General features: G+C 36.0%; 1 protein-coding gene across 4 annotated transcripts in view; it reads left to right on the top strand.

Moving 5' to 3' along the window:
- Positions 1-14,126, top strand: part of RGS12 (regulator of G protein signaling 12) — a 92,344-nt gene that overhangs the window by 42,648 nt on the left and 35,570 nt on the right. For all 4 annotated transcript variants that reach the window (XM_068943474.1, XM_009686176.2, XM_068943476.1 and 1 more), the window contains 2 exons: positions 4,571-4,592; positions 13,653-13,822. In XM_068943474.1, coding sequence (XP_068799575.1) covers positions 4,571-4,592; positions 13,653-13,822 — 192 coding nt within the window. The remainder of the gene's footprint in view (positions 1-4,570; positions 4,593-13,652; positions 13,823-14,126) is intronic.

Raw genomic sequence — 14,126 nt, 5'->3', positions numbered from 1 at the left:
TTTCCCAAACTTACTTTGTATATTGAAATCGTATGAGAGAATTGGTGTAGAAGGTTGCTGTAGCTAGATAAGAAATGCTGTTCCAAGCTTAAAGGCTTAGTTAGAGGGGCTTTTGTAAAATGGAGCGTAAGACTGCAGTAAGCCAGTCTAGCAGGATCTGAAGGTAGCAGGCAGAGAACTCTTTGGATGTGGAAAGACGCTGGTGACCATGTTAGAAGAAAGAGTGCCTAGGCACATAGAAAGATCATTTTTAACTCCCTTTTCTCTGAATCTTTGTCGAGGCTCAGGAAAGAAACAGATGTTTCTTTTTAGTCTGTATTTTGTCATTGCTAGGATAAGGGAGGAATACTTTTTCACTCTGGTTACAGATTTTATCCCTTCTCATCTCAGAAGTAGTTGGAAATGTATGTCTTTTTTGTCTCAGGAGGGCACTCACCCATGTTCTATTAATACGAATGATTTCATGTTGCTCCGTTTTATTGTTCAGGCCTGGCATTTCTTAGTGTGTGTCACCCCTCCCAGTATCTCTATCTTAACATTTCTTCTTCTTGTGTACTTCAGCATGACTTAACGGCAAATCTTTAGAGGGGGGAAAAAAGACCTTTCTGTGTTCTGTTACCTGGGCAGTCTGCATACGTGACTTTATTTGCTCAGGGTAGTGTCTGGGATATGGATACAGTGTTTTTTGTTTCTCTACATCATGATTTTACAGCAAATTTTGACAGTAGTTGCTTATTTTGTTTCCTGAGACCTGATCCATCTAAAAGGGAGCGTTTTTGCCTTCCCTGAAACTAAGTGGCTTTCCTAAACGACAGTTTCTGTCAAATGAAAGATGGCCTCAGACTAGTTTTGTGCACACTAGTGCAGACATCTAACAGGTTGTGTACGATGAAAACAAATTATTTATGTTGCTTCAACCTTATGAGTTGTATTCTCCTTTATGCCCTTTCTCCCTAGGTTTCCCTATTGTTGGTAACCGCATTCTGCATTGTCTGTTTCTATTCCAGAATGAGAAGTTCATATGCTCATAAAATAGTCTTCTCCTATGAATTCTTTTAAGTGAAACCTCTTTTAGATGGATTGCAAGCAGGTCACGAGCATGACATCAAAAAATTCATGGGCCCTTCTGGCTTTTCTAGCTTGGAAAGAGAGATGATACAAAGAGAAATTTTACATGCTCTCTCTTGATCAGAACTTTATACTGTCCAATGTATGCTGAAGTATTTGCCTATTTCCTTGGACTTAGGACGTTTTTTATGAAGCACAAAGACTGGGTAGTCATTGTTCAGCTGGCTGGCTCTGGCACTAACCTCCTCCCTTGGATCGCAGGGATCAAGATCTTGCCCTGAAATATAAGGAAGAGAGTTGCGTCCTCCAACTCTGGTGTGTGTATATACCTCAATTGCCAAGCCAGCTGGATGAGCAAGTATAGTTCCCATGAAGACGTATATGGGAAGACACGTTAGTTTTCCTAAACTGATTTTCTTTTTTCTTTTTGAATTTTAGTAATTTGTTACTATCAGACTCCTGACATATACCATGGGCTGTTTACTAAATGAATTTGGAAGTCAGGCTAATTTGAAGAACTAAATTCAGTTCTTACCTGGTTGTGAAAGATTTGAGGGTTGAATACAATTCCGATTTTATCTCTGAGTGATAGTTCACGTGTACGTTCACAAAATGAAACAGATATGTCTGGTAATTTGGAATTAAATACTTTATTTACTTTCACGTTATCCCTAACTGGCATAGGCTCCTACCCCATCCTTGCTCATCTTTCAGAAATGGCTACATATATGAATTGTTGAATCTTGATTGTTTTTTAATAGGTAAATTTTCTAATAGGTATTTCTTAATAGATATGTGTTAAATGTTAACTTTCGTGACATAATCAATTTTTATATGTACATTTGATCAAATTTTGCCCTGAAGAGCCTTCAGTGGTGCTAAAAGAGAGCACTAAAGAATGAAAACCAGCCCCCAGCATATAGTGAATTTTTAAAATGAGATCATCATACAATTTAAAAAAATCTGGTCTTGCAACTTGCATCTGTGGACAAATCTAGACAAGTTTTAATTGAACACTTTAGAAGAGAAAATGCTTTGTCTAGATGTTGACTGTATGCAATTTCTGTCAGGTTTATATTAAGATTTCTGAGTACTCACAAACATGTTTTAAACATATGACTATGGTTTCTTATATAATAATTACCAGCTGTAGCTTCCAGCTGGATTTGTTAAATTAAGTGGATGTAGTTTAAGTTACATAGAGGAAATAAAAGAAATGTTCTTGTTATAAATTTTATTGTGTGATCTAAAAAAGTGAACTGATATTGGCTGAAAAGTGCTCTGGAGTTTTAGTGGCACTGTTATATGAAAAAAAGTATTGTGTATTTGGAGTATATCAAAACCAAATAGACAATTTGAAATATCTTAAAAACATAGAAATAGGTTGCTGATATTTAGATAAGACAATCTGATTTTCCAATAGCTTTTCTCTTTGTAATTTAAATGTAATAATTGGCAAAGGCACTGCTTAGAGAGATTTTACGATGATGATACGTTATCTAACATACATTAGCCAAAGCCTTTAAAATAAACAGAACTCATGCAAAGCCAACGCACAGTGTGTAGAAACCTGATTGCCTTACGCTAGTTGAGTTAAAACTGTATGTCATTATCCATAACACTTAATTACGTCGTAGTTTTGGTGTAAGGTTTGAACTTTAGTATGGGATCCTACCATTTTCAAATGATGTTTTACAATCATTAACTTCCCAGTTGCCGAAAAAAGTAGTGTGTATATTCTGTCTACTATTGTGAAAATGCCATTAATTTCACTTGACACTTTCAAAAACATGAAGAGGAATCATATTTGGTGTTTGAATTTAGTTTCACACAAGCTGCCAAGGTAGATAACCATTCCTAAAATATATATATTTTGTAACTTTGTAATTATTTTCTGTTTACTGTGTAAACTGATACTATTACTATATTTTGAGACTACTTCTTCTGTATTCTTCCAGTAATGATGATAAAATTGTGTGTTCATCAGCTTGACTGTACAGTATGTGAATAAGAAATCAGAAGCAATCATATTTATAAAAGTGTTCAATAATGTAAATTGCGTTTTCTGAATTAGAAGCATGAATTAAATTACAGCTCCTGAACGCTTAATATGCTTTCTAGACCTACTGGCAAAATATAAGTAGAAGAAATATGGTAAATCTCACTGAAGAACTGTACCCAAAACATTGGTGCTTTGATACCTGAAACAGTGCTGTTAAGAAAGAGTGAGGCCTGGATACAGTTGTACTGTTATACTCCACAGAGTCAGCAGCGTTTTTTTTTTTTTGTAGCTTAACAAGAAACGTCATCATTTTTTTAATGTTTTTTCCATGAAAGATGCATTTGTGTTTATCTAAATTAGGGGTGGAGGAATGATGTTAGTAGAGATTAATTAGACTTTGGAAATGCCAGAATACTTGTATTTAATATTAAAAACTAGATCAGATCCTCTGCTGGTTATGTGATTGACGATGCTACCAAGGCAGACAAACCATGGATGGATGGCTTTTCTTTTGGGTGTGTATATGTAGATTTTTTTTTTCTTCTGTATATCTTCTGTCTTGGAAATATCATGGATGTATATATGGCATTCTTTCCTAGTTTAGTTGAAGAGCAGTACAAGATAAGAGTTTCTTTCTAACTATTTAGGAAGTTAATGAAAGGCTCAATGGCAGCTTAAATGACCAAGAAAAGATTGCCCAAATGAAAATAATAATTTTTAATAGTTGTTAAAACAAATTTGAATCTAAAAATCCTGGTCTCAGCTGCAGAGTCTCGAGGTGCAAACATCTGTACTCTGGAGTACCTCTTTGGGAAATGTGCACCTACTTGTTCTTACAGAGATGTTTGCTGCCTTGAGGCAATTTGCAATCAAAGGTGAGAATTGTAGGGTAGACGAACTCTTTAAGTTTCAATATTCCTCTGAAAGTCTAATTGTCCTTGAAATTTTGGTGTAAAAGACTAGCAGAAATGGCGAGGAGTTCCTATCTCAGTCCTAGCTTGTTGCAAGCACTCTTGCGTGCCTTTGACTATGTGCAAGTCAGAAATCATCAGTAGGGGAAGCTTTCAGAATCCTCTGACCGACAAAATATCTGAATTGTAATTTTGGCTCACTTACCATCTGAAAAAAGAAGCAACTTCCACATATTTCCGTATATTGCAGCGAAATAAAGTATATGAGGTGATGTTTCAGTTTAAGTCTTTGCAGGCCACTTTTAAAGACTGTTAAAGTCAGGGTGGCTACTCACAGCAGGAAGTAGTTTGTTCAGTAAGTATTTGTGGGACGAGGTTCTGGGACAGTGGTCAAAAAGCCTGGGGTGAATTTCAGGGTGAGGTGGAAACACTTGTAAGAAAATAACAGCTGGTATCTTTAGATTTTTCTCTCTCACTATCTGTTGCTGTTAAGATGATAAAATTAATTGACGCTTTACACATGTGATGCTCAGAGATTTCTAATACTTACCATGAAACTTCAGTAACACTTTTCTCTTTCTTGTTGCAGTCAGCAACTGTCTCTGATGGAGGTAAGCTGAAGCTTGTTTTTACTTTTATAATCTAAAAAAAATCAAAGTTTCCACATTAAGCGACATAATACGTGGTAAATAAGGTGATAGATTACAAGATGTCTGTCCTAAATGGTGCAGAACTCTGTGAATTCTGTGGGAATCGTGCCAAAGAATGTTGCAAGATTATGTTCAGATACTTTCTCCGATTTAGTTGCATAAATGTTTTGTGGCATATATGCACATTTTTATTATGACTAGGATTCTTCACCTGTAATAACAAAAAGGCAGAGATAGCAGTCTTTGATATAATTGGATTGTAGATAAAATATTTTTCTCTATTTTGTTGTTCTTTAAATTCCCTGTTTGCTTTTGAAGAGATATTATCTAGCTCCTAAGTTGTAAACTGTATTGGTGCATTTGTTGAGGCTGAAACTTCTTTACAGTGTGGTGTGTTTTGAGAAGGGGTAAGTAGTTTGATATTTGTAAAATACCAGTATGGAGCTTTTGCAGTTTATGAATACTTCTAGAATAAACTTCTCTCTATGCCACCGAAGTTTGTTTGTTTTGGTTTTAGCGTGGCTTTAACGCTTTACGGGACTGTCCGCTCTTTGTTAAACATTGTAAGATGATTTCTTTGAACCTTTAAAGTTAATTGAAACAATTTACTTCCTTAATGGAATGAAGGAGTTAAGTATAGTTTAGGTATACAAGAGATGATTTTTCTCACTTGCCTTGCTTTGCAGGAGTAGCATCCTCTGATCCTGCAAAAAAAAAAAAAAAAACTAGCTTATGCGCATTTTATTACTTTTGGTACTCTTTGTCAATGGTAAGAAAACAATTTTATTAAATAAGAAGCGGACAAACTGCTGGTCTACTTGGTGAATGGAAACTGAAGAAATATTTTAAATGGCAGAGTTTTTTAATATTAAATGTAAATGGGAAAGCAGCAAAACCTATTCACAACTTTCCATCATGTCCTAATTCCTGATTCCTTGTAAAATTAAAAATACAGTAGAGAGACATATTGCTGTTTTGGGCCTCTTGACAGAGCTGGCTACTCTTGGCTGACTACTTTATCAGGTATTTTCCTTCTCTACTGCTGTGACAGTCTACTACTGTAAGAGTACTTCTGTCTAGATGAGAAGATAGACTTTATAATGTATCTCTCTTACCTACAAATTGTTAAAAGAATGAAACAGGAAATATTGGTATCTATTCTGCTCTCTGTTTCTAAAGCATAGGCTATGTTTTCATGGCAATAATTTTTTCCCCAGATGTTACCTGTTTGATGTAAAAAATGAAGGAAGAAAAAGCGCACATAAATTTTTCGTTTGTATGTGTAGTTGAATTAAATTCCAGGTGCTAAGGGGCAAAAAAAGTTAAAACGGATCTTTTTTAGCTAAAAGTAGAATGTACCTGTGTCTTGACTCTACTCTGTTTCTAGTTCTGATTTCATGCTAATGACAATTATTTTACTTCTGTGGCCTATGCAGACTTGGAGTTTCCTATGATAGTTATAGTTATATCAAGATTTTTATGCTTCCAATTAAAATTTGTATTTAAAGGTCTGACTTATTTTCAGCTCTTCCAGTATGACTGCTGTAGTTCATTCCAGTTCCATAGATAATTATAATTTTACAGTTAATACTATAGGATTTTGTGAAGTAATGAAATCTAAGAGCTGTGTAGGTTTTAGAGGTAAAAGTAACTTGTATATATTTTTCTGCTGGGTTGCATGACCTACTCTTTTTTTTCAGCAGGTGCTGAAGATTTAACATGGACTCTTTCTCTTCATTGTTAAATGCTACTTAAACTATAAAAGAGGGCCTAGTTTATGTAAAAAGCACTAGTCAAATTATATTGAGTAATATTGAATAAATACTTAAGTACCTAGAAAGCCAATTGGAAAAATAAGAACCAGAGAGAATGTAACCAGGAAAAATGAATTGAAATAAAATCCTAATTCATTTCATTTAGAGCTGCATTCAGTAAAAAGCTCTGATTCATGTCTAAATTACATTTTCAGGCTTTCACTTTTATTGAAAATGTCACAGCACTGAAAATTTTCCAGTCTTTTCTAATTTCAGTAATTCATTAATAGATCCACAGATTTATACATTACAGGGCATGTCTAGATTACTGAGATTTGCACCACTGTAACCATTAATATAGCAGTACAAACTTCCCTTTCCGGACTAATAATACATATGTATACGTAGTATAAATACTGTTGTTAAGATTTACTCTGGGAAGGGGAGTTTATGTGTAAAAGGTAGTAATTATGTGCTCACATACAACCTTTCAATATAATAGGAAGGCAAGACAGCGTTTTCCCCAAGGTCAATGAAGGCTCATGTCATACGGATTTTATTACATTAGAGCCAGGCATTGGAAACCATTAACTCCTTGTTGCATTTGTTTTAGATAGTAACTCAACTTGTGTGGAGCTAGGATGTTCTCATTAGCCAAAATTATGCACTTTGGACTTTTAACAATAGGTAATGTGAAGATATAGGTACTTCAATTAGTGTTATTTGCAGTGATACTGACCCACCACAACTCTTACGAAATAGCTGTAATTGATTTGTTTAGTGCTTACAATCAGAAAGCAAATAGTAATACTGCTTAGATGCAAGATCACTGCTATAGCTCAATTAGTCCACAGCACCTATGGTCTACAAATGGCAGAAAGCATGTTAAGTTGGTACAACAACCTATAACTAGCAGATATCTGCTATTTCTCACTGCTGAAACTATACGTTTCTACTTACCGTAGTGCTACTGAGAGTACTAACATAGGATGTCTTGAGCAAGCACTGTGCTATCTAGATCATCTCAGAGATGAAATAGTTAAATCGTCATTAGTCACCAGCTAATGTCTTACTTTCACCCTCACCATTGATACCTGGGTGGAGCTTTACAAGGGAAAACTTCAGGGTCAACGGACGTACGATAAAGGTACATCATCCTTCATCTCCCAGACCGGCAGATAGTGAGGTGTCTGAGCTATTCAGAATCTCTTAAGTCAGTTCTTACCTGTTATTCCCTACAGAGAATCAGTTCCACGAAGCTGAAGTCTATTATTTCCGCATGTGTTAGGACAACAGATGTTATATGGGTGTCTTTTTCTTGTAAAGCATTTTGCTGTAGTAGCTGATGGTTTTTTGTTTTTAGTGTTCATTGCCAGGAAAGAATTTTCATAAGGAATAATGTTCTTAAAGACTTTTAAAGGAATCTGACATTCAGAATAATAAATAATCTGGAAGTAGATTTTTTAAAGTAACTAAATAAGGCAGAATGAAAAATCCCCAATGAACTCCAAAATAAAATTAAACACTATTATTTATGCTGTGTACAGATGGATTATTTCCTCTAACAGGTGTATGACTTATTTTTTAAGTTACACGGGCAAAGCATGCTAGCTGTAGCTGTGTTCCACGGTAACATAAATAATTCAAGTTCCTTTAGAAGCAGTGGCAAAAGGTCTTTTCTTTAAATTATTTATGCAGCATTTTATAATGCTTTGTGTTAAGTATACTATTGGTTTCCTCTGCTTGAAGCCACGAGGGTAAAGAATTGATGTGTTCTGAAGTGTGTGAAAGGCTACCAGGAATTGCTAGGGGAAATGCATTAGCATCCCTTATCCCAAAAGTTAGAGGAACCATGTACCAACTGGTAAGACTAATCTTCACCCAATGGGTTCCGGGAGACTGCAGCTGAATTTGGTATGGATTCAGAAGGATGGCTTTCAGTGAATACCTTGAAGTATTTGATTAAATGGCACCACAGTGGTTCTTATCAGCTTTATCCAGGTAATTTATTTAGTGATTTAACTGGAATATCTTTATTATATGAATGTAGGCGTTCTGATGATTACAAGGAACGTGTGGAGCTGCTCACAATAAAAAAAGAGGTATAAAAAGTTGCAAATTAGAAGTAGATTTTATGGAAAAATGTTTATAAAAATATCCTTTGTTGTATTTAGACTTACTGCTTTATATGATTTAAATAAAAACTTTCAAAGCCATGTTATCTTGAATACTTTCAAGCTTTTAGTTGATTAGATGTGTGCATTTTCTTACAGAATGCTCTTTTTTATAAAATAACCCCAAAACAGTTTACAAAATGTGTAAACACAAACAAGGTAAAAGGATCTTATTTGTGTGGAATTTTAGGAAGCATTCTATGTCAATTCTGTATTTGAAAGAGGGTGATAAATGAAAGCGAATGAGTTGGCATAGAAAGTGGAGAGAAGCGGGCCTCCTCTCTAGGTATAGCGGTTCTGGAGCAGAACAGAACTGCGGAGAGGTGCCCGGGATCCAGAACGCTCAAGGAAGGAGCCTCCTTTGTAAAAGGAGCCTCCTTTGTACGGGCAATGCAGGATGAGTCAGTGCTTCCATACACTAAGGAAAGAGGAAGGCAGGCATTAGGAAGTGCTGTTCACAATACTGATGTGTCTTCCAGGCACCTAAGTTGGAGTTTTCACAGTAAACTGCTTTGGCATCTTGAGATTCACAGTACCTAATCTTACTCTTTAAAATATGAAACAAAAAGGAGCGGGCAACTTTGCACAAAAGCCTAGTGGTAAGACTGCTGGAGAGTGGGGAATCTGGATTCTCAGCTTTTCTCATCTGGGGAGAGTTTGGGGCCACTGCTTTTATTTCCCAACAAAGTGACTGTGACATGAAATATATGACTAGACTGAAAAGTTTCTCTGTTCCTCCTTTCCAAGGTGGATGTGTAGCTAGAGCTGTGAGAGACAGGAAACCTGACCCTGAAGCCTTACACTGGAAACATTCCTCTGCAGAGGGGAGTGGAGCAGGAGTCATATGTTTATACATTCTTCATTTAAGTGTGATTTGGATAAATTGTGTACTAGTGATATAGTTGGTGGGTTTTCTTTCCAGCTGACCTTTCTTTCTCTCTGCTTCTAAATTATGCATTGATATACCTGTACTGTGCTGTAACTGTTTTAACTGCAACTGTTCATATAGGTAGTAAAAGAAAATTGAATAACTAAGCCGTTTCTGGGAAAGAATCTTGGTCTGTATGGTTTTCATGTTAGTAGGAACCCCTGCAGAAATCTGTACAGATTTTTAAAGGAAACTGCATTTTTTGGGGTGGGGGGGTGGGGAAGCAGCATCTTGGTTAATTATGAATTCAACTAGTCCTTTCTGAAATAATCTGAGTTAGCTAAATAGAATTCAACAGAACAGAGGAAGTTTACTGTGAATGAAGAAGCCCTTAATGCTACTTTAAGAGCAGCCTCTCTTTGGAGAGCTTGTGACAGTGGCTCTCAAATTTTTGAAAAAGCAATCTGGTTTTGATTCATCTGTTTTCATGGGACCTCCAGAATTAGCAGCCTATCAGAGGAATGAGTATGCACTGTAGTTTATAACATGTAACTCTGACAAGCTGGGGAGCGTGAGCAGCTGCTAGCAATTAAAGGTGGTTAGCAGTTACTGGCTGGTGAAAAGACTCAAGGACTGTAATTACAGTTTGGTCTTTCCCCCTACCATAGGGAAATTGAACAGCCGCCACTGGGAGAGAGGAGGCAAAAGGGAGAAACCGACCTTCTGACGACTTCTATGCCTCCCATTTTGCAATCCCTCCCCAGTCCTAAGGCACTGTGACTTGTGTGTTTGGAGTTGAGCTCTGTTCATGTGACTACTGCTCCCTGATTTCCCCAAATCAGTCAAGTAGGTTTAAACAGTTTGGTATGTGGGATGAGTTTACCTTTCCAATTTTACCTGAAAGGCTCTAGGAAATATTCATCTGAATTTCTCCATTGGAGAAGTTTCTTGGGGATTGAACCTCTAGCAGGGAAGTGGGAGCTGGGTTTAGCAACAGATATAACTGTTTGAGGTGTATCAAGAAGTGGGTGTCTGTCCACAGCCTGGACTGTAGAATAAAATATATCCACCTGCAGAGTTAAAGCAAAATAATTCAGATGATAAATTAAGATAGTAATTCACTTCAGATTCACATTAGCTTCTTTCACAATAGTTTCACTATGGTGACAGGTATTCTTTAATGAAGCTAACAGTTGACTTGGTTCTGTTCTTTGATATGTGTCTTACAGGAAAAAGTGAATAAATACTTGATATAAGACAATCTGGAATAATTTGCTGAGTCTTTTTACTTAGATTTGATCAATATGGCCATAAAGGAAGTAAAAATGCTTACAATTTTTAAACATTTCCTTGTTTAAAATATAATAATAAATAGTTACATTTTCACTTCTCCCTAATCTAATATAGTATCTTTATCTTATTTTGCTTAAGCAGGAGTTTTGTTTACAGAAATTGTGTTTAGCTGTTACATCTTAGTAAATATTGCTAAGCTCCAGAATACATTTAGTTTAAAAATGAAGTTTCATAAGAATTTTTTTTTTTTAATTTTCTTCTCTTGATATCTTTATAACCGTCTTTATAACTTTTTACTATCTTTGTAACTACCTTTGAATGGGCCTTTTTTCAAAGTTCATACTTTCAGGGAGGAACAATAATGTTTTATGACATAGAACGTAGAAATGCAAAGTCATTTTGGATAGACAAGAAAAAAGGAGTCCTGGAGAGATCTTATAAAGTAATAACTTTGGTGAAATTACCTTGCTTCCATTAATGCAGGCGATTAACTGAGGAAAATAAACAACAATAAAAATGTGTGAACCCTGGGAAGATTAGGCTATTTCTTACTGGTTGTAAATTTGGTTTTCTCAGTCAGTTTGCATTTATAGAGAGCTGTATATTTGCTTTTATGTTTGGCATAGAATTATTGAAGATATCACAAGATATTTATCTGAAGATACAGTTTTCCTGTATCCTCTGTTATTGCTCATATTTCAAAGAAACCATTGATACCTTTTCCATAAAACCACTTCGTCACAGAATCATTCTGTTTGGAAGGAACGCCAGGAGGTCTCGGTCTCCAGTGCAACCTTCTGCTCGAAGCAGGGTCAGCTATGAGATCAGACTAGGTTGCTCTGGGCTTTATTCAGGTGTGTCTACACAATTAATTAAACCTCAGATCACAGCTGTGAAGTGGGTAGCTGTGAGTATTACTCTACCAATTTTACATTTGTGTAAACTGAGAGATGGAGAGAGTAGTGATTTGTAAAAGAGCATGCAACAAATAAACAAGAAGGTTGTGAATAGAACCGTGTTATATCAATATACAATTCCCTTTTTTTCATTAGAACAAGCTTCTCTTTCACCTTTCCACTTCTGTGAATAAGTGGTCAATTCTTTAATAATTTTTTGTGTATGCTCTATTTACTGATACATGACAAAGATGATCTTAGATTTATGATAAATGCTTTAAATTAGTACAGTTGTGCTGCTACACGTGGATGTGTTTTCCTAAATTCTCTAAGGATTCTTTTTAATTCATCTTCCCACATACGGAAGCCCTTTCTGTTTTTTCAAGGTCAAAAGTATCTAGTCATTTCTCGACTTCATCCTGAAAGAAGGTATTGGGTGAGCATAGTTTGACCTTGAGTTTTTGAGTTAGTTTTGCTTGCCAGGTGTCACCAAAATCTGTTGGCAACCTTCAACTATTATTCTTTCTTATTCTGTATAGCCACCCTTTTAGCACTTAAATTGCTGCAACATCATGTGACAATTTTTTTGAATGAGCTGGCTAGTGAGAACGTCCTCTCAACATTACTTTTGTTACGACTCTATTAACTAATCATAGTGGTATGTGTTCTCTACTTATGATTATTTCTGTTTTTTCCTATGCTCCGTTTGAAAACACCGATCGTTTCTTTTTCTCTTGGCTGAGATTCTTTAGGAAAATACTCTATTTAGATACAATCGTTATTCTACAGAAGCACGTTGTTATCTCTTCCGTAGTCTCCACATAATTTTATAGTGATCACCAATGTCAAGAAGCCCCCTGAAATACTCTATCAAGGATAGGTTGGAAAAAGACTCCGAAAAGGCAGCGGAAAAGGAGTCCTCTTAGAACTATTCTGCTAAGTTGTTCACGCAAAGACTAGGAGAGCATTGGTGTCACCAGGTTATTGCAGTGTGTTGGCTCTAGTCTGGGAGAGAGTCACGGATCCTTGTTTTTGTGAGAAAGTCTGTTGATCAGTTCAGGAGTTATGGTTTGATGGCTCTGCTCCCCATGGAAGAAAGAAGAAAGAAAGCATCCGTTACTAGCCCTTTCTCATGGCTATTCTTCTGCTCAGTCATCCCCTTTCCTAAATTTTCAGCATTTAGCAGGAATCTCTCATTTTCCTGGAACATTTGACAAATGACCTCTATTTTCATGGTCATTCAACAAATTGTAGACCACATGATCTTTGCGGCAAGTTATGGAACTCTATACTTCCATGCCTTATTTTAGTATGCAAAAACGTTTTCTTTCTTGAAGGATTAACATCCCAAAACGCTTTCTGATATTTCTGCCGCAAGGGGGAAAGTCTTGTAACTACAGGATATTTAAAAGGGAAACAGAGATGGCTCAGGGCAACTCCAGGTTACCTCAGGTCATGTTAGGGTTAAAAAAAGAAAAAAAAAAAGTCAAAAGTCATCTGCAGTCTGAACTGAACAATATCTAGTAAAGTCTTCTAAAAAGCCATTTGACAGAACATTTGACAGAGTACATGTCTACTGTAGATTTAAGAGTGTGTAAAATTTTTGTTATCTACTGGATAGGTTTTTGTTCACTTTCTGGTAAGAGATGGATTCTTAAAGGTCCACCTTCTTTGGATAATCCTCTGAAGGACTACAGTTTGTAGGGACAAGAATGTAAGAAGGAAGTAGTATTCAAAATACTTTCTTTTGTACAGCAAGAAAAGACAAGATTTCCCTTTCTGCCTGCCCCTTTTGCTTCTGCCAGAGAATTGCTGTTAAGACAATAGTATAATTTTCTTTGCAGTGGAACAGAAGAAAATTTGAGAGTTTTTTTTTTTCTTGTGCCATTGCTCCTAAAAAGAATGGGAAGGAATCTTGTGAAGTCTACGCTACTGTGAACTTTGAGCAGGTGGCATAATATATCTTGAAAAAAATGCTATGGAAAGAAGAGTGAAAGAATAATATTTTATTGACTAATTTGTTAATTTTTTAACAGAACTAAACAGCACTGATTTAAAAGACTGCGTCAGTGAGAATAGCCTCAGTAGCAATGCTAGTCTTCCCAGTGTACAGAGCTGTCGACGACTTCGGGAAAGAAGAGTTGCGAGCTGGGCTGTTTCATTTGAGCGTCTTCTTCAGGATCCTGTTGGCATTAAATATTTTTCCGTAAGTTTTGAGAGACGTTAAGAAGCCTTTCAAAATATCTGATATGGCTGCAGTAATTTTCCTGTGTTCTTTTTTTCTTGATGCTGTGCTTACATAGGACAAAAGGACAGGAGATAATTGTTGTACAGTTGTTATCTGAACATCTTTCTAAGTTTAACTGAACTGGCTTGCAGTTGAAGAATGGTTCATAGTAGTCCACGTGTTTCCATGTACTTCTGGGTAGCAGCGGTTTCTGATAAGAAAAAAAAATGGAGGTTGTATCTGAATTTTTGGTAAAGATTCCCCACTTTGTAATACAAACAGT

The sequence above is a fragment of the Struthio camelus genome, chromosome 4, assembly GCF_040807025.1.
Source record: "Struthio camelus isolate bStrCam1 chromosome 4, bStrCam1.hap1, whole genome shotgun sequence".
Taxonomy (NCBI): domain Eukaryota; kingdom Metazoa; phylum Chordata; class Aves; order Struthioniformes; family Struthionidae; genus Struthio; species Struthio camelus.
The sequence above is the reverse complement of the archived record's forward strand: the minus strand, read 5'-3'. Positions and strand labels throughout refer to the sequence as shown.